The 18,599-nt window shown below is 46.9% G+C and overlaps 1 protein-coding gene and 1 long non-coding RNA gene across 4 annotated transcripts in view; one reads left to right on the top strand and one right to left on the bottom strand.

Annotated features, from left to right (window-relative positions):
• Window positions 1-606: 606 nt before the first annotated feature.
• LOC140392052 (uncharacterized) lies at window positions 607-17,602 on the bottom strand. Its single transcript, XR_011935234.1, has 2 exons — window positions 17,163-17,602; window positions 607-1,051 (listed from the first exon to the last, which is right to left on the bottom strand). It is a non-coding gene; the product is annotated as an uncharacterized lncRNA (long non-coding RNA).
• Window positions 17,449-18,599, top strand: part of tubgcp5 (tubulin gamma complex component 5) — a 94,659-nt gene continuing 93,508 nt past the window's right edge. Inside the window, exon 1 of one of the 3 annotated variants that reach the window (XR_011935233.1) lies at window positions 17,449-17,642. Coding sequence is in view for 2 of the 3 variants with exons in the window: in XM_072477254.1 (XP_072333355.1) it covers window positions 17,524-17,642 (119 nt within the window). In the remaining variant the exon portion in view is untranslated. The remainder of the gene's footprint in view (window positions 17,643-18,599) is intronic. The other 2 variants (XM_072477254.1, XM_072477255.1) reach the window with 2 other exon arrangements.

The raw sequence follows: 18,599 nt of genomic DNA, 5'->3' as shown, positions 1-18,599 counted from the left end.
CCCATACTTAGGCTCTACACTGTCCTATCCTATGCAACACAATCTGACCTAAACCATTTTAAATACATTCATTATTATAAAACTCTACGGGGCGCTATGACATTAATACATGCATTACAGAAAAGTTAAAAAAACTGGAACCTCTAACTATTCTCAATAAACTACCCTTATTCAAACAATTTGGGGCAGCACGGTAGCATTGTGGATAGCACAATTGCTTCACAGCTCCAAGGTCCCAGGTTCGATTCCGGCTTGGGTCACTGTCTGTGCGGAGTCTGCACATCCTCCCCGTGTGTGCGTGGGTTTTCTCCGGGTGCTCCGGTTTCCTCCCACAGTCCAAAGATGTGCAGGTTAGGTGGATTGGCCATTCTAAATTGCCCTTAGTGTCCAAAATTGCCCTTAGTGTTGGGTGGGGTTGCTGGGTTATGGGGATGGGGTGGATGTGTGGATCTTGGGTAGGGTGCACTTTCCAGGAGCCGGTGCAGACTCTATGGGCTGAATGGCCTCCTTCTGCACTGTAAATTCTATGAAATCCAAAAATAATCTATACATCTTAACCTGGACAAAATAGCAGCACACAAATTTCTCTGGGCTGGCAGTCAGACACAGAGGCTTACATCTCTTTATTCCACAGAATACATAAAGAAAAATGGATGAACTTTAATCCGTCCCAAGGGGTTCAGGGGTCTGGTGAAATCCGAAAATGGGGGACCTAAACCTGTATACCGGAGTGCGACAACGATATGCTCTCTTTCGCCATTTCCTAACTCTAAATGTTTGCATAACATTGTAAAGTATCGCCAGCACTAAGAGTGCTTCCACCACATATGAGAGTAACAGGTGATAAACTTATCACACCAGGTCGGGTTATTGCTAGCTGTCGCGGGGCTAGTTACCTCGGGGTTCCGTGTATTGCAGGGGTGAGAATCATTTACGGTTTGGGTGGTAGGGGTCAGGGGGGTAGCGTCTGCGTGCAACTGAAGGGATCCATGTGAATACTTTGTTGGTCTTCTTCCTTGTCTTCCTCTGGGGTTCCTGAGGTTCTGGAGTTCTGTGAACACAAGCATAATAGCTGTTATTATCTTGCCTAAGATCTCGTATGCCTGTCTGTCTGTCCTTTGATGCCAATTTCCCTTTATAATTGCTCACCATCTGTGACTCCCTCATTTTTTTTTTAAAAACCAAATATTTGGGACAAGACATCTGAGAAAATTACTGACATACTGCGAGCCGCCTTGCAGCCTGTGTGATTTACCATTCCAGTGTTTGAGCATGTAAATAGCATATGGAAGCAACCTAAGGGTTGCCAAAATCAAACAAAAGAATTTCGAACGTAACGAGCCAAAATGGGGTCTGTATGGGCCACGGCGGGTAAGAAATGGGTGGAATCCCAGGATAGGACGGTGATCAATGCCGTTTGTGCTGTACCCTCAGGCAGGGCGGGGACCAATGCCGTTTCTCCACTGCCTGAGCAACCGGCAAGAACGGGTAAGAATGTGGTCGTCGTGGGCTTCCTCGCAAATCAGGAGAGTAGCTATGAGTCGTGTCTGTTGACAAACTTGTACCTTTAAACTGGTTTCTGTTGACAAACTAGTTCCTCTGAATTATTGTCTGGGGACAAACTTGTTCCTCTAACAGGCATTGGGCATCAAAGGAGTGGTGATGTGGGGCCGTGAAAAGTTTCGCGTTTACGAACAACACTTAACATTAGTACTAACGAACAAACATACAACAAAAATGGTGCAGGTTCCATCAGAAAGGACACCGTATCTCTCCATCGGTTCCTTTTTTCTCCATCATCTGGACACCTCACTGCTCAATAGCGAACAGGGTCGCAAAGGGATTAGTTTGGTGGGAGTCAGACTCTATGTCATCATCTTCTCCCGGCTGCCAAACTCTTGACTGTAGTAACCGTGCTAAAGCTGCTTGGGGCGAATTGGGGTCCATCTCATCATTCCGGATGAGCCTGAATGAATTGTCTCGGTGCCAGAATCGTGTGTCGAAGTTGGAGCTACTAGGTTTCAATCCGTAATCGTCGGGCGGTGGGTCTGGGTCAGGGGCTTTGATATATGTAATCTCAAAGGGGTCAGTGGAATCATGCTCGGATTCGCTGGGAGTTGGGCCTGGTGCAGGGGTACAGTCGTAACGTGGTGTGCTGTGGCTATCGTCATCGTGATCACTGTCACTGTCGCTGTTGCTGCTGGTTGAAGGAAGGGAGGGGCGGAGTCGTGCCTCTGGGGATGGAGTTGAAGTCGTGTCTGAGGACGGGCTGGACTGGTTGGGGGAGGGAAGGAATAGGTCATCTGTGGACGGGGCGTGCTCGTCTGCTGCTGCGAGCAGGATGTGGTGTGTGTGGTTACTCTGCGAGCCAAAAGCCTTGAGCTGGTTTATATGAAACCACACAGACTTACCATTGGGATAGGTTATTTTGTATACCGAGGGGCTTACTTTGTCCGAAATGGAGTACGGTCTGGAAAATTTGGGGGAAAGGAATGAACTGGGGTTGTATAGGGAAAGCATAACTTGTTGCCCTACTGTAAACTCAGTGGCGTGTACTGTTTTGTCGAAACAAGCCTTGCACTGTATCTTCCTGGTCCCAAGTTTCACAGCTGCTGCGAGTTGGGCCGCCTTTATGTTCTGTATCAATTGTTGAACCGCATTTTCATGCTTGAGGGCTGTGACTGTGGGGCTGGCCAAATCGCGTCCTAATAAATACTCAGTGCCTTTCATGGGGCGTCCGGTCATGAGGGTGTGGGGGGTGTATCCTGTGGACATGGATACCGTGTTTCTTATAAACATTAAAGCAAATGGGAGAACTGAATCCCAGGTGCTGTTATTGTGCTGTACCATTTTCCTGAGGGTGGCTTTTAATGTCCTATTCATCCTCTCTACATTACCACTTGACCTGGGCTGGTATGCGATATGAAACTTTTGTTGAATGCCGAAAATCGTGAGGACGTTTTTCATTACACGTCCTGTGAAATGGGAGCCTTGATCGGACTCTATCCCCATCTTGTAAAGATGTGATGTGTTAATATTTTAGCCATTGTCTTGGCCGTATTAGTTCACGATGGAAATACTTCCACCCATTTTGTGAAGGTGTCTATGACCACCAACACATACTTGTAACCATTTCTTCATGGGGGTAGGGGTCCTATATAGTCTATCTGGAGATTTGTCCAGGGTCCATTAACGGGGCGGGTATGACTAAGTTGAGCCTTTTCGCATATCACTCCGGATTGTTCTGGGCACAGATTAAGCAATTCTCTATGTAGTGCGTTACATCGGTTTTAAAATCAGGCCACCAGCAGAGCGGCCTGAGGTGGGTTCAATTCCTTGGTGTCCATGATTGTCATGGAACTGACAAATGATCTGGTTCCTGTCCTGGCTGGGAACTATATAAATGCCATCCTTTTAAATCACACCGCCATGTGTGGTTATTGCATTCTTGTATTTATCATACGGGGCTGGGAAGGTACCCGTTAAAACTTCCCTGAGTTTCTCGTCCTCTTTCTGTGCCTTCGCTAAATCCTGAATGTTGGTCTGTGAGACCTGAACTGCGTGTACTGGGGTGCTTTCGGGGGGGTATCAAAAATAACCATGCCTGGAGCCTGCCTTCGCTAGGGCTTTAACGTTACCAGGGGGGGGATGAGCGGTGATGACTGCAAACCTTAATTATTCCGTATTTTCTATCCTTCGCTGTCTCAAAGATATGGCGGAGTAATGGGGCTGAGGGTAAGGGTTTACCGTCCACGGAAACAAATCCTCGTTTCCCACAGGGGTAGGAATTCCGTCAAACTATTACATACATACAAGCTGTCTGAATAGATGTCTGCTGGGGTCGGGAACGAGTCGGGGTGGTCTACAATATAAGCGATTGCTGTCAGCTCTGCTGCCTGCGAGGCTAAGTGTCCTGGCAACTTTAATGCAATCTCATTTAAGTGCGTCCCTGCACGTCCTCTACGTAAATACCGCAACCGGTAATCCTCTTTCCATTTATCTCTGTGGAGGAGCCACATAAATCTTCAGGGGTGCGCACGTGTCTGTGGGCTGGGGTCTCTGGGGTGTACTACCTGTTTTCCTGGGAGGTGTTTTGGGAATAAATGGGCCTGTGTTCTGTTTTCTGGTGATGATCCCACATTCATGAGGGGTTCCTGCAAACTGCAAATTATCGGCAAGGAAGGTGTGGGTCTTGGTTCTTTTTACTGTGATGTCCCGTCCCTGTAAAAGAAGGGTCCAACGGGCTGCGAGGATTTGGCTGACTGTACCATCTTTAAGTCGGCCTAACAATAGCTGTGTCGGGGTGTTCTGTGAGGATGGTGATGGGGTTGAGTCCTTTAATGTAGGCAAAGTATTGTACTGCCCAAAAAACTGCGAGCAGGTGCCTTTCACAGGCAGAAAATCCTTGCTCCACAGGGTCTAACACACGTGAGGCGTATGCTACAGGGCGTAATTGGTCATGGCGTTCCTGGAGGAGTACGGCCGAATGGGTTTGGTCGGTGCTTGCTACTTCGATAGCGTACGGGGAAAGTGGATCTGGGACCTGTAGTGCGGGGGCTGTGCTAAGTGCTCTTTTTAACACATCCACGGCATCTGTATGCTGTGGAAGCCATTCCCAAGGTGCCTGCTTCTTGGGAAGTTCGGATAGGGGCGCTGCTTTAGTGGCGAAACCGTCAATATGATTTTGGCAGTAGCCAACCAGTCCTAAAAATGACTGGAGGGCTGAGACATTGTGGGGAAGGGGAAATTTGACGATCGAGTCAATTCTCTTTTGCTCGATCTCACCATGAGTGATCACTGTTCCCAAGTAAATCACTCTCTCTTTCAAAATCTGTGCCTTCTTGGGGTTGACTTTACAACCAATTTCTTTTAGGAGTGCTAGGAATTCGGCGAGAAGTGAAATGTGCTCTCCCTTTGTGTCTGTCTGTAGTAACAAGTCGTCTACATACTGGACCAGACAATCGGGACGGGAAGATTTTGCTAATCCATTTGCCAGCTGTCAGTGGAAAATGGAGGGGGAGTTGTGGAAGCCTTGCGAAAGGCACGTCCACGTGTACTGTTGCCCTTGGAATGTAAAGGTGAATTTGTACTGGCACGCTTTAGCCAATGGAATGGAACAAAAGCCGTTACTAATGTCCAAAACCGAATTTTTTTTTGACTGGAGTCCCTGTTTGAGCATGGTCTCGGGACTCGTGGCTATGGTGGGGGCTGCTGCTGGGGTTACTTTGTTCAGTTCACAGTCATCAATGGTCAGTCACCATGATCCATCCGGTTTCCTGATGGGCCAAATTGGTGCATTGTTTGTGGAGGCTACTGATTTGAGTATGCCTTGATCCAACAAACTCTCTATTACTTTGGAGATTTCTCCCTCTGCTTCCTGGGGAAATCCATACTGCTTCTGGGGCTTGGGGTCGGAACCTGTAATGTTCACAAAGCCAGCCAATTTGCCACAGTCGTGCTTGTGCTGTGCAAATGCTGCTTTATGTTCCTGCAGGACTGCCCTAACCTGTTTGTCTGCACTAATGGTTTGAGGGTCGAACCAGAAGTCTCCTACTGAGCTAATCCTGTTTACATATTCTCCTACTGTGAGCGTGGCGGGGGCTCATGCTGCCTTTGCCATTTTCCAAACACACTTGTTAACTGGGTCAAAAGAAAAGTTATGGGAACTCATGAAATCGATCCCAAGGATATGTTCTGCTGTCTGGGGCAGATCAACCAAAACTACGGGATGCATAGATGTGATGTTCCCTATTTGTATTGCTACAGGGGCTGTGATGTGTCCCTGTTGTAAATGGCCTGTAAAGCCGCTGAGTGTGATGGTGTCTGTTGTGGGCCACGTGTCTCGCTGAAACATCGTGGAGGAATTGAGTGTGGTGAGGGACCCTCCTGTGTCCCAAAGAAATTCTACGGGATGTCCCCGAACTCTGCCTGCCACTACCGCTCTACCAGACTTGTCCCAAAGGGTGTCGCAGACCCAAGTTGGGGAGCCCGAACACCGTCAGTCGGTGCCGTTCATGTCTGCATTCTCTGAACGGGGCGCTAACGCTATGGATCGGCTTTGCCCTATTCCTATTTAGGGTGTCTGTCTGTTGGCTTCTCTGCTGCTTCTGGGGCGCGTTGCACTCTCGTGCAAAGTGTCCTACCTGTCCACATTTGTAACATTCCTGGGCTTTGGGCTGGGGTGGGCTGTTCCTGCCCTCATTTACCCATGCGGGGTTCTGGTGCGCTCTGCCTGCTCTTCACCGGGTGTTATAAATGCGGTTTTGCCTGCAATTGATTGCTCCCAAGCGCAGGACAATCTCTTCAAAACCCATTTTTCATTGTGGGCCTCATCTGAGGGGTCATAATTTGCGCAAGCTTTTCGTCCTGCGTCTGTGGCGTGGGAGACTAGAATTCGGGTCCATTTGACCATATTATCTGGGGACAAATGGGCGAGGGCTAACTCTCCAAAAACTGCTGTGAAGTGTATCCACAAGCGTCCAGAAAACGCTGTGGGGTGCTCTGTCTTCTTTTGCCTACACTTGTTTAGGCCTTCTACGGGGTCTCCTCTGTTGTAGCCGATCGCATCAAGGATCGCTGTGTGCATCTCTTGGAGCGTGCCTCCTCCTACATTCTGTGGGTCGGGAAGGGCTGCCACAACTGAAGGGTCGAGGCTTAAAACTGTGAGCTTCACTTGCTCCTTTTCGTCCAGGCCATACATGGTTGCCTGCTGTTTGCCTTTCGCAATAATTGGTGGGGGTCTGATGTGGGAAGGAACGATGTGATTTTTCCACACTCGTCCCGTAATTGGGTCATGGTTAACGGGGCTGTATAAAGGAAATCTGCTTTTCCTTCTCCTCCTGCCCTGCGGTGTGTGGTTACAGGGTTCACGGGGGTGTGTTCTGCCTGTTTGGTTGGGCGTTGGGGTGCTCTCCTTTTCTGGGGTTTTTCCTGCGTACATGTCCCATGTACGTATCAATGGGCAGTCTCGTTCTATTCCTGCCAATCGGGGCCGTTTTCCTGATCTAATTGTGGCCCAAATGTGCTTTGGAACCCATTTTGAACGGAAAGCAGAGATTGCTGTTCTGCAATTTGCTTCCGGCACTTTGCGTGGTCTACGGAGCTCTGCCTTTGTTCCGTCGTGGAAGTATGGAGTGCTCGTAGGGCTGCTTTCAGATCATTGCACTGTTTCTGGAATTTCTCCACTTGCTGTTCTGTCTCTTGTCTTACCAAGACCGCACGTTGCATGTCCTGATAGGCCTTATCATATTGCGTCTGAAAACTGTTCAAATGCGCGAGACAAGACTGATGTACCCACTTGGCATCATCCACCTCTCTGTCCCTTGCTGCTAACTGCTCTTTTAAATGTCTATTCTACTTCTCAACCTCGCTCACGTCTACCTCACTACTTCTGTCTCTCTCCTCTATCTCTCTACGGAGCGTCCTAACGACCTCCTCTGTGCCTCGCAATTGTGCCAAACAGGACACGATTGCCATCGGCTTGCGAGCTTTCCCTAAGCTCTTCTTGTGTATCTCTGACAGGTTCTCCCACCAAGTATGTCCTACACTCCCGGGACCTGTTTCCTCATTATCGGAAACTTCACTCCAAAGGGGCCATCATTTCCCTTTGAGATATTTTCTGATCTCATCTTCCCAAATGGGACACTGTCCTACTCTACTGGTCGCGGCGACCTCGAATTCCTGGGGGTTCATAAGGCGTTCCATTGTCTTCATTGCCATTTTCTCTATCGAGGTTCTCTACTGAATTTGGAACAGGGGGTGATAAAGTGGTGATGTAAACACGGGTGCGGCTTACGCTAATTTCCGGCCTACAAAACCCCCGACAGTTTTACGCAACAAAATCTCTCAGGTTTACAAAGAACAAAGATAAGTACAGCACAGGAACAGGCCCTTCGGCCCTCCAAGCCTGTGCCGACCATGCAGCCCGACTAACCTAAATTTTCTACACTTCCTGGGTCCGTATCCCTCTATTCCCTTCCTATTCATGTAATTGTCAAGATGCCCCTTAAATGTCACTATCGTCCCTGCTTCCACCACCTCCTCCGGTAGCGAGTTCCAGGCACCCACTATCCTCTGTGTAAAAAAACTTGCCTCGTACATCTACTCTAAACCTTGCCCGTCGCACCTTAAACTTATGCCCCCTAGTAATTTACCTTATACCCCTGTTAGTACGCATGCATTAATACACTTCTGAATCTCAGAGGCTTGATTGGTACTGTTCTTACACTTGTGATTTTTCTGTTTCCAATTGGATTCCAATTCAAATTATGGGATTCTCTCGGAGTGGTTAGGCCACCTCTAAGTCAAGTCCCACCGGAGTCGCCAGTAAATGTTGCTCTCTTTGGTGTTGTCTCTTAATTTGGCTCTGTTTAATTACGTTTGTTCAAAAGTCGCCAGGTATCTTTTGACACCGCCACAAGGTTCAGAACCGAATACTGATCAAAGACTCGATACACCAGTTAGTAAGTTCAAAAGCAATGCTCATTTATTTACACACAGTCAAATCTACTCATGCATAAAACTCTACAACCTAAACTATCACTATTATTAAAGCCTATACTTAGCTTTGGGTGCCCACTCAATCAGAGGAACAATGGCCGTTGCTCGGTTCTGAGGCTGCTGGGTTGAGCTGTTTACAGGATAGCAACTAGGAGCGTCTATCTCGTAATATGCATTGATTTGGAACTTACTTGGTCTGGCGTAGCTGCTAGGCTGGTCTCTCTTCGCTGAGAGCCAAGGCCAAAGAAGAAAGATTCTCTCTTGAGGAATACTTTTTATACCCGAAAGGGCTCTGCGTGCTTTTGGGCGGGCCTTGAACTTGGCCTCAATTAATTGGGCCTTTCCCAATCATTCTTATCGATCTTCCTCCAATAGAGGGGTAGGTTCCCTGGTTGCTGGGTGTGTCCTAGGTGGCCGTTGGTTTGCTTTGTTTGAGACTCCTCTGGCGCCGGGGTGTCTGCCTTTGTTTATCTAAATGTTTCCCTTTTGTCCCCGGAGTTGGCTCATTAGTATGTAGATGGCTTAGCAGTACCGGTTCTGTCTGAGAGCCACTGCTCTAATCAACAGCAGACCTTGCACCTGCTTGCTTTTCAGTATTATCAAATTTTCCCTGCATTCTTTGCAAGTGTCCATTTTGTAATCGGGACGTGGCCATCCCAGATGGCTACAGAGCGAAACCCACACAATCATGGGGAGAATGTGCATACTCCACACCTCCAGTGATCCAGAGCCGGGATCGAACCTGGGACCTCTGTGCCATGAGGCAGCAGTGCTAACCACTGCGCCACCGTGCTGCCTGGGATGCGCTACTGTTTTAAACGTCGTTCTGTATATTCAAGTCTGACTCTTCCAATGTTTGTGTTAGTTCAGTTTGATAGAAGTCTTCACCAACACCATCGTCTTGCTGTTCTTGGCAGGTTCTTTTGTTTTCAATAGTGCCCGACAATTTCTTCTCAAAATCTACCCTCGTTCTGTCACTACCGTGTATGATCTTGGACCTGCCTCTTGTAGTTCAGTAGCTTTACTGGACATCCATCAGGATCCACAATCTTTACAACATCACTAGGTAACTCCTGGTTGTTCTATTATAGTATGCCTTCTGTTTTTGCTTCTGAGATTCCAGCTTACATCTTAACTTTTCGTTTTGCCTTGTCTTGTGTGGCAATGTGAAATGAAATGAAATGAAAATCACTTATTGTCACGAGTAGGCTTCAATTAAGTTACTGTGAAAAGCCCCGAGTCGCCACATTCCGGCGCCTGTTCGGGAAGGCTGGTACGGGAATCGAACCGTGCTGCATGCCTGCCTTGGTCTGCTTTAAAAACCAGCGACTTAGCCTAGCTTGCAATTCATCAGTAACTCTGCAGGTGACAAACCACAGCTTAAAGGTGCAGTTCTAGAACTCAGTAGAGCTAGATATGGATCAGTTTTGCTATCCATAGACTTTTAAAAAATAAATTTAGAGTACCCAATTCATTTTTTCCAATTAAGGGGCAATTTAGCGTGTTCAATCCACCTACCTTGCACATTTTTGAGTTGTGGGGGCGAAACCCACGCAATCACGGGGAGAATGTGCAAATTCCACACGGACAGTGACCCAGAGCCGGGGTCGAACCTGGGACCACGGTGCCGTGATACTGCAGTGCTACCACTGCGCCACCGTGCTGCCCGTCCATAGCCTTTTTTAATAGCTGCTTTATTATTTGAACTCCCTTCTCCACTTTACCATTCAATTATGGGTGTGATGGACTTGGCTTGAAGTAATGTATTCAAAATCATATTACAGAGGTGGGACATGCAGCCTCTATCGCTGGCGGGCAGGGTGCAAGCAATTAAGATGATGGTCCTCCCGAGGTTCTTATTTGTATTTCAATGTCTCCCTATACTAATCACCATGACCTTTTTTAATAAAATAGACAGGAGCAGCACGAGCTTCGTGTGGGCAGGGAAAGTTCCGAGAGTAAGGAGGGGGTTCCTTCAGCGTAATAGGGACAGAGGAGGATTGGCACTACCGAACTTGGGCGATTACTATTGGGCCGCCAATGTGGCAATGATACGTAAATGGATGATGGAGGGTGAGGGAGCGGCGTGGAAAAGACTGGAGAGAAAGTCCTGTAAAGGGACGAGTTTAGAGGCGCTGGTGACGGCGCCGCTACCGATCTCACCTAAAAAGTTTACCACGAACCCGGTGGTGGCGGCAACATTGAATATCTGGGGACAGTGGAGGCGACAGAGGGGGGTGCGGGGAGCCCTGGTGGGGTCCCCAATCAGGAACAACCATAGGTTCGCCCCAGGAAGAATGGATGGAGGATTTCAGAGCTGGTACCAGTTGGGAATTAGGAGGGTGGGAGATTTATTTATAGATGGGACTTTTGCGAGCTTGGGAGCATTGGAGGAAAAGTATAAGTTGCCCCGGGGAAATTTCTTGAGATATATGCAGGTGAGGGCGTTTACTAGACAACAGGTGAGGGAATTTCCGTTGCTCCCGACACAGGGGATACAGGACAGGGTGCTTTCAGGGGTGTGGGTCGGAGAGGGCAAGGTGTCAGAGATTTACCGAGATGAGGGAAGAGGGGGAGGAGTCGGTGGGCGAACTAAAAGGAAAGTGGGAAGAACTAGGGGAGGAGATAGAGGAGGGTATGTGGGCTGATGCCCAAAGCAGGGTAAATTCCTCTTCCTCATGCGCCAGGCTTAGCCTGATTCAATTTAAGGTGCTACATAGAGCACACATAACGGGAGCAAGATTGAGCAGGTTCTTTGGAGTGGAGGACAAATGTGGGAGGTGTGGCGGGAGCCCGGCAAACCACGCACATATGTTTTGGGCGTGCCCGGCAATGGAAGGGTATTGGAAGGGAGTGACGGGAGTGATTTCGCGGGTGGTGAAGGCCCGGGTCAAACCAGGCTGGGGGTTAGCTCTATTTGGAGTTGCGGAAGAGCCGGGAGTGCAGGAGGCGAAATAGGCCGACGTTGTGGCCTTTGCGTCCCTAGTAGCCCGGCGCAGGATCCTACTCATGTGGAAGGAGGCGAAACCCCCCGGACTGGAGGCCTGGGTAAATGATATGGCGGGGTTCATTAAACTGGAGCAGATAAAGTTTGCCCTGAGAGGATCGGCTCAAGGGTTCACCAGGCGGTGGCAGCCATTTCTCGACTACCTAGGGGAACGTTAGAGGGAAGACAGATGACCAGCAGCAGCAACCCAGGGGGAAGGGGGTGGGAGGGGGGGCGGGTTTAATTTAGTTTAGGTAAAAGATAAAGGGGTTTTGTTACTTGTGTATTGTTAAAAATTTCTGTATTGTTATTGTTGCGTTTGCTTTGTAAGAGGGGAAAAATTGTTGTTTGGGAAAAAAATTTCAATAAAACATATTTTTAAAAAAAAATCATATTACATCGCAAACTCTTGCCATTCTTTGCAATGGACTATTATCACTCACCACAGCTTTAGGTATGCCATGTCTTGCAAACATCAATTTTGTATGCATTATCACACCACTTGCCGAGGAGATTGACAGAAGGGCTATTTCTGGAAAATTCGAATAATAGTAAACGACTATCAGATATTCCTTGTCATTGAGGTAGAATAAATCTATTCCAACGTTTTGCCACGGAGCTGATGGTTTTTCAGCTATGTTCATTGGTTCTTTTGCTTGCCGGTGCTGATACTTTGAACATATTTCACATTTCTTTATCATGTCTTGTATATCCTTGTTTACGCCAGGCCAATACACAGTTTCTCTGCCACTCCTTTTACACTTCTCAATCCCGAGATGACCCTCATCAATCCATTCTGGCATGTTGTTTCATAGAGACTGCAGAATTTCAATTCTTTCTTGCCTTAATGATAGCTCATTTACTAAACTTAGTTCAGATCTGATTTCATATTTTGTACATGAACCTTTAGGCCAACCATTGTTAAGGTTTTGTATTACCATCTGCAACACCTCATCTTTTGTTGTCTCTTCGACAATTTGTTTCGACTTTGCGTCTGATACTGGTAGTACATCAGTGATCATGTCAATGTGAGCCGATACATCTTCTCCAGTAGAGCTTACATTGTGTGCTGTTGGAGCTCTGGATAACGCATCTGCTACCACGATATGTTGCCAAGCGTGTATATCAACTCAAAGTCGTATCTTTGAAGCTTCATCATGAGACGCTGCATTCATGGAGACATTTCATTGAGATTCTTTTTAATGATTGCAACCAGTGGTCAATGATCCGTCTTAACGGTAAATGTGGGTAGGCCATATATATATATATGTATAGAATTTCTCCAAGCCAACTACTAGTCCTAGGCATTATTTTTCAATCTGTGCATATCTGCACTCAGACTCCATCATTGACCGTGAAGCATATGCCACAGGTTTCCAGTTGTTTCATAATAATCTTTATTGTCACAAGGAGGCTTACATTAACACTGCAATGAAGTTATTGTGAAAATCCCTTAGTCGCCACATTCCGGCGCCTGTTCGGGTACACAGAGGGAGAATTCAGAATGTCCAAATTACTTAACAGCACATCAAGGGATTTGTGAGAGGAAACCGGAGCACCCGGAGGAAGCCCACGCAGTCCCCGGGGAGAACGTGCAGACTCCACACAGACAGTGACCCAAGCTGAGAATCAAGCTTGGGACCCTGGAGCTGAGAAGCAACAGTGCTGCCCATAACCCTGCTGTCCATCTTCTTGTTGAGGCAATACTGCACTATACCATCTTTTGATGCGTCAGTAGATATTTTGATGTTCCTGGTTGGATCAAAAAATGTCAGCATGGGCGTGGTTGTAAGAGCTTTCTTTAGCTGGAGCCACTGCTGCTCTGCCCAAGTGAAATCATTCACTTTCCATAGGATGTCTCTGAGACATGCTGTTTTGCCTGAGAGATTGGGAATGAACATCCCTATGAGGTTGATCATGCCTATTATTCGTAGTATTCCTTTTTTATCCGTGGGTCGGGACACGTTTAGTATGGCATTAATCTTCATTTCATCTGGCTCTATTCCGTGAACAGAAAGCTTGTCGCCCAGGAATGTAATCTCCTGTACTTCAAACTGGCATTTGGCCTTATTGAGCCTCAGTCCATTCCGCCTGATCTTTGTAAGACCTTGATCAGTCTGTCATTGTGTTTTTCCAAAATGGAACCCCATATGATAATGTCGTCTACATAGGCCTGGACCCCCTCAATGATATATGTTATATCAGACGCAGATATAATGCCAAAGGGCATGCGAAGAAAGCAATATTTGCCAAAAGGAGTATTGAATGTGCAGTACTTGGTATTGTCTTCATCAAGCTTGAGCTGCGAGACTCCCTGCGATTATCATAGAATTTACAGTGCAGAAGGAGGCTGTTCGGCCCATCGAATCTGCACCGGCTCTTGGAAAGAGCACCCTACCCAAGGTGAACACCTCCATTCTATCCCCATAACCCAGTAACCTCACCCAACACTAAGGGCAATTTTGGACACTAAGGGCAATTTATCATGGCCGATCCACCTAACCTGCACATCTTTGGACTGTGGGAGGAAACCGGAGCACCCAGAGGAAACCCACGCACACACGGGGAGGATGTGCAGACTCCACACAGCTAGTGACCCAAGCCAAAATCAAACCTGGGACCCTGGAGCTGTGAAGGAATTGTGCTATCCACAATGCTACTGATGCATCGGGTTTGGTAAAAAAATCTGCACCAGACATCTCGCTTGTGATCTCTTCCTTCTTTGGAATTTGATAATGCTCCCTTTTAATGTTTGCGTTCAAATCCTTGGGATCCATAAAAATCCTGAGGTTGTTTTCTTCTTTTTCACACAGACTATTGAGTTGACCCAATCTGAAGGCTCTTCTATTTTCCTTATGACTTCAAATTGTGTCATCCTGTCCAACTCTGCCTTGAGACGGTCACGCAATGGTGCTGGAACTCTTCGAGGAGCATGTATCACTGGTTGAGCATCCTCTCTTAATTGTATTTTATATGTGAAAGACAGGACACCAAAGCCCTTGAATATTTCTGGAAAGGCCTGGACAATGGACCACTGTGTGTACTAAGTGCATGTCAGTGCTATAGACACTTTGCACCAATTCCAGTGCCTCACACACTTCATCACCCAATAATGATTAACTTTTAAAAAAATTTAGAGTACCCAATTCTTTTTTTTCCAATTAAGGGGAAATTTAGCGTGGCCAATTCACCTATCCTGCAAATCTTTGGGTTGCGGGGATGAGACCCATACAGACAAGGGAGAATGTGCAAACTCCACGTGGACAGCGACCTGGGGTCGGGATACCCAATAATGATTCACGGCCCTCAGCAACAATTAAGAACTTCAGCTGTGCACTTTGTTTTTTACTTGCATGTCTAATTCGCACATACCCAAAGTGTCAATCTTCTTACCATTGTAGTCTTTAAGTAAGACCGGCTTATTTTGAATTCTCAGCTTTAGCTGCATTGCCTTAATATCACCTATTCTGATTAGGTTTGTCTTCACACCAGTATCTAATTTAACAGTAATTAGCGATAGAAAGGTAGTCCATTTGTCCCTTGTTATTGCTGCAATATCACTTTCAGCATTTCTTATACTTGTGGGTGGCATTTTATTCCTATGGCTTCATTATTTGCTGTGTCTTCATCCGACAACAGGCCAACAAAAAATGTGCCACTTAAATTAGTGTCATTGATCACGTTAATCGAATGCCCTGCATTAATTTTCTTATTTGAGAAAGTGTTTCGCGAAGTGATTCTTCCCTTTGCACATATTTTGCCAAAGCTTATAACCACATCTTTTACATGCAATAGCTGTATGTTCAGACCGTTTAGAATGGCTGTGAAAACCACGTCTCTTTCTAAGTGCGTCACAATGGTGGCTGCATCGCTTGCAATATCCACGGCAAAACTTCTTGCATTAAATGTATTAACATGTTGTGCAGTTAGTTCACCAATATGGCAAATTTTTATGGCATCTTCTAATTGGAGCTCATTTTCTCACAAAAGACACTCACGCACCTTGGTATCATGAAATCCAAAAGCAATTTGATCTCTAATCATGAAGGATTTCAGAGTCGTGAAGTTGTACATCGGGCGCTTTCAGCTTAAGGTCAGTAAGAAAACTACCGAATGATTTGCCAGTCTTCTGCGTGCACATTCGTAAAATTAACCATTCATGTATTTTTATTAGGTGTACAGTGCTCGTCAAATTTTTGATCACAGCACCAAAGTTCTTACTGTCTTCCTCTTGCTCATATGCAAATGCATTATATATTTCAATCGCCTGCAGGCCTGCTACCGCGAGCAATAACACAATTTCTTTCTCGTCCAGCTGTGCCTGCAACCCAATAGCTGAGAGATACAGCGTGAAGTGCTGCTTAAATAAGTGCCAATTTCCATCCATATTACCGGTAAATTGAAGCTTTTATCGATGCACCATAGAAAGCATAATTTCTGACTGCATCACAGCCTGGTATGGCAACTGCTCGGCCCAAGACGGTAAGAAACTATAGAGAGTCGTGAACACCACCTAGTCCATCACAGGAACACACCTCCCTCTGCCTTGGGAAAGCCGGTTTAGCTCACTGGGCTTGACAGCTGGTTTGTAATGCAGAACAAGGCCAGCAGCATGGGTTCAATTCCCGTACCGGCTTATCCGAACAGGCACCGGAATATGGTGACTAGGGGCTTTTCACAGTAACTTCATACTTGTGACAATAAAAGATTATTATTATTAAGCGAGTAGCATAATCAAAGACCCCTCCCACTCGGCTTATTCACTCTTCCAACTTCTTCCATCGGGCAAGAGATACAAAAGTCTAAGGGCACGCACGAACAGATTCAAAAACACCTTCTTCACCACTGTTACCAGACTCCTAAACGACCTGTTATGGACTGATCTGATTAATACTAAACTCCTGTATCCCAGAGCCTGTGTCTATGTATTTACCGTGTGTATTTTATATTTGCCTGATGTATTTTCTTTTCATGTATGGAATGATCTGTCTGAGCTGAACGCAGAACAATACTTTTCACTGTACCTCTGTACACATGACAATAAACAAATCCAATCTAATCCAAGCTGTTCTGGAGCTTTCAGATTTCGGTTTGAAGAACCATGTTTTTCTTTTTCTTCTTCGTTTGACAACTGTACCATTCAAATCACTCCTGGTACCATGTTGTGTTCGTGTACTGTGATAATAAATGAATCAGTGTACAAGACTAGTTATTTAATTTTGAATAAACTCTGGGTAATCCAAACTATTGCTAGCCAAACTGTGGATCTTTTTAACCATGCTACTAACAACTCCTGTAACTCTGATCAAGGCGGCTTTTGTCGGTTCCAGTGTTCTGTTTCTCTTCCATGACACCTTACAGGAAATTTAGGAGAGTTGAAGCAAACTGCTACTTTAATTGAAGTGCGGACAGTCAGAGGGAGCCCATAAGCCATGGACTGGATGTCAGGCAGCAGTGGAGGAGGTGGCAGAGGGAAGGTGGAGCTCGGACTGCACGGAGGGAAGTCTAAACAAAACCTGGGGCCTTGGGAGTTTGGGTGGATGGATTGAAAGGGAGATAAATGGTAGACAGAGCTGACAATCGCCATGTCGGCGGGGACTGAATTTTGATGGCAGCAACTCGCAACGCAATCATTGAAATAAAAATGAAATAGTTTCACAATTGTGAGCTCAATTACATTCGAAGAATTAAATGCAGTGCCGGTCTCCGTGCCGGAGGGGAGGGAGATCACTGCCGTTTAACTTTAAATACCGGCGGCTGCACCTGCGGGCGGAGACATGAAAGCCGGAGTCCCATCGCGAAAAGACATTGAAATTCGAATTAAAACCGTCACTTCAGCGGCAACGGGCCCAGGGCGGCAGGGTTTCCAGTGGCAACGGGCCCGGGGCGGCGGGGTTTCCAGTGGCAACGGGCCCGGGGCGGCAGCCTTTAGTTGAAACGGGCCCGAGCCAGCAGTGTTTCCGGGTGAGGGGGAGCACTTCCGGCAGCGCGGGGCCGGGGTGCTCGTTGATGGGGGCCGCCGCTTGTATTCTGTAAACATGGCGCATTGGAATAAGTTCGAGAAGGATTTGAACAAGTTGATCCAATACATTAGCGGGGTCCCGGAGGAAGATCCCGACTTCCAGATGGCGCTGCAGTTCGCCTGGTCCAATGTCAGGTAACTGGTGATCAATAACTAGGCGCCTCACAATTTACTCTCCACCAGCTGGTTGTGGAAGTGTGTTGCTGTGGCCCTGTAACCATCGGAATTTAGAAGAATGAGAGGTGACCGCATTGGAAACATGTAAGATCCTGAGGGGACTCGACAGGGTGGAAGCTGAAAGGATGTTTCCCTTTGTACTGGGTTGCAACAACTGGTAGCCAGTGACCCTCAGCAATACAGGCTTATTGATAATACTGAGCAGCTCTTACATGCTGTTTGTCTGCCCACACCCAGGGAAGAACTTGAATGCTCTTGAGCCCTTTTGTACCCCTGTTATCCCAGCGCCCACCTGACCACCCAGCCGACACCTTCCTCGTTTCAGTTGGGACAACCAGTACTTACTGAGGTGTAACAGTGTAAGAGAACAGTCACAAAGCGTAAACTGTTTCAACATACAAAGTTGAAAAGGATTAACAACACAAAACTATTTAAATCTACCAAGACGCTGATTGGTAGCTCATCTTGTCCCCTTTCCCCGCCCACCTTTTACAAAACAATGTCCGTGGTAGCACAGTGGTTAGCACTGTTGCCTCACAGCTCCAGGGTCGCAGGTTCGATTCCTGGCTTGGGTCACTGTCTGTGCGGAGTCTGCATGTTCGCCCCATGTCTGCAAGGGTTTCCTCCGCGTGCTCCAGTTTCTGCCCACAAGTCCCGAAGGATGTGCTGATAGGTGAATTGGACATTCTGAATTCTCCCTCTGTGCACCCGAACAGGCGCCGGAATGAGGCGACTAGGGGATTTTCAAAGTAACTTCATTGCAGTGTTAATGTAAGCCTACCTGTGACAATAAAAATTATTATTATTTGAAGATTTTGTTTATCACACAAGTTCTTGAACTTTGTATTTGGTTACTTGTGTGCCCTGAGTGTGTGATTGTGCCCGTTGGCTGTGCTTGAGTTGCCCTCAGATTAG

This window comes from Scyliorhinus torazame, chromosome 15, assembly GCF_047496885.1.
Source record: "Scyliorhinus torazame isolate Kashiwa2021f chromosome 15, sScyTor2.1, whole genome shotgun sequence".
Lineage (NCBI taxonomy): Eukaryota > Metazoa > Chordata > Chondrichthyes > Carcharhiniformes > Scyliorhinidae > Scyliorhinus > Scyliorhinus torazame.
The sequence above is the reverse complement of the archived record's forward strand: the minus strand, read 5'-3'. Positions and strand labels throughout refer to the sequence as shown.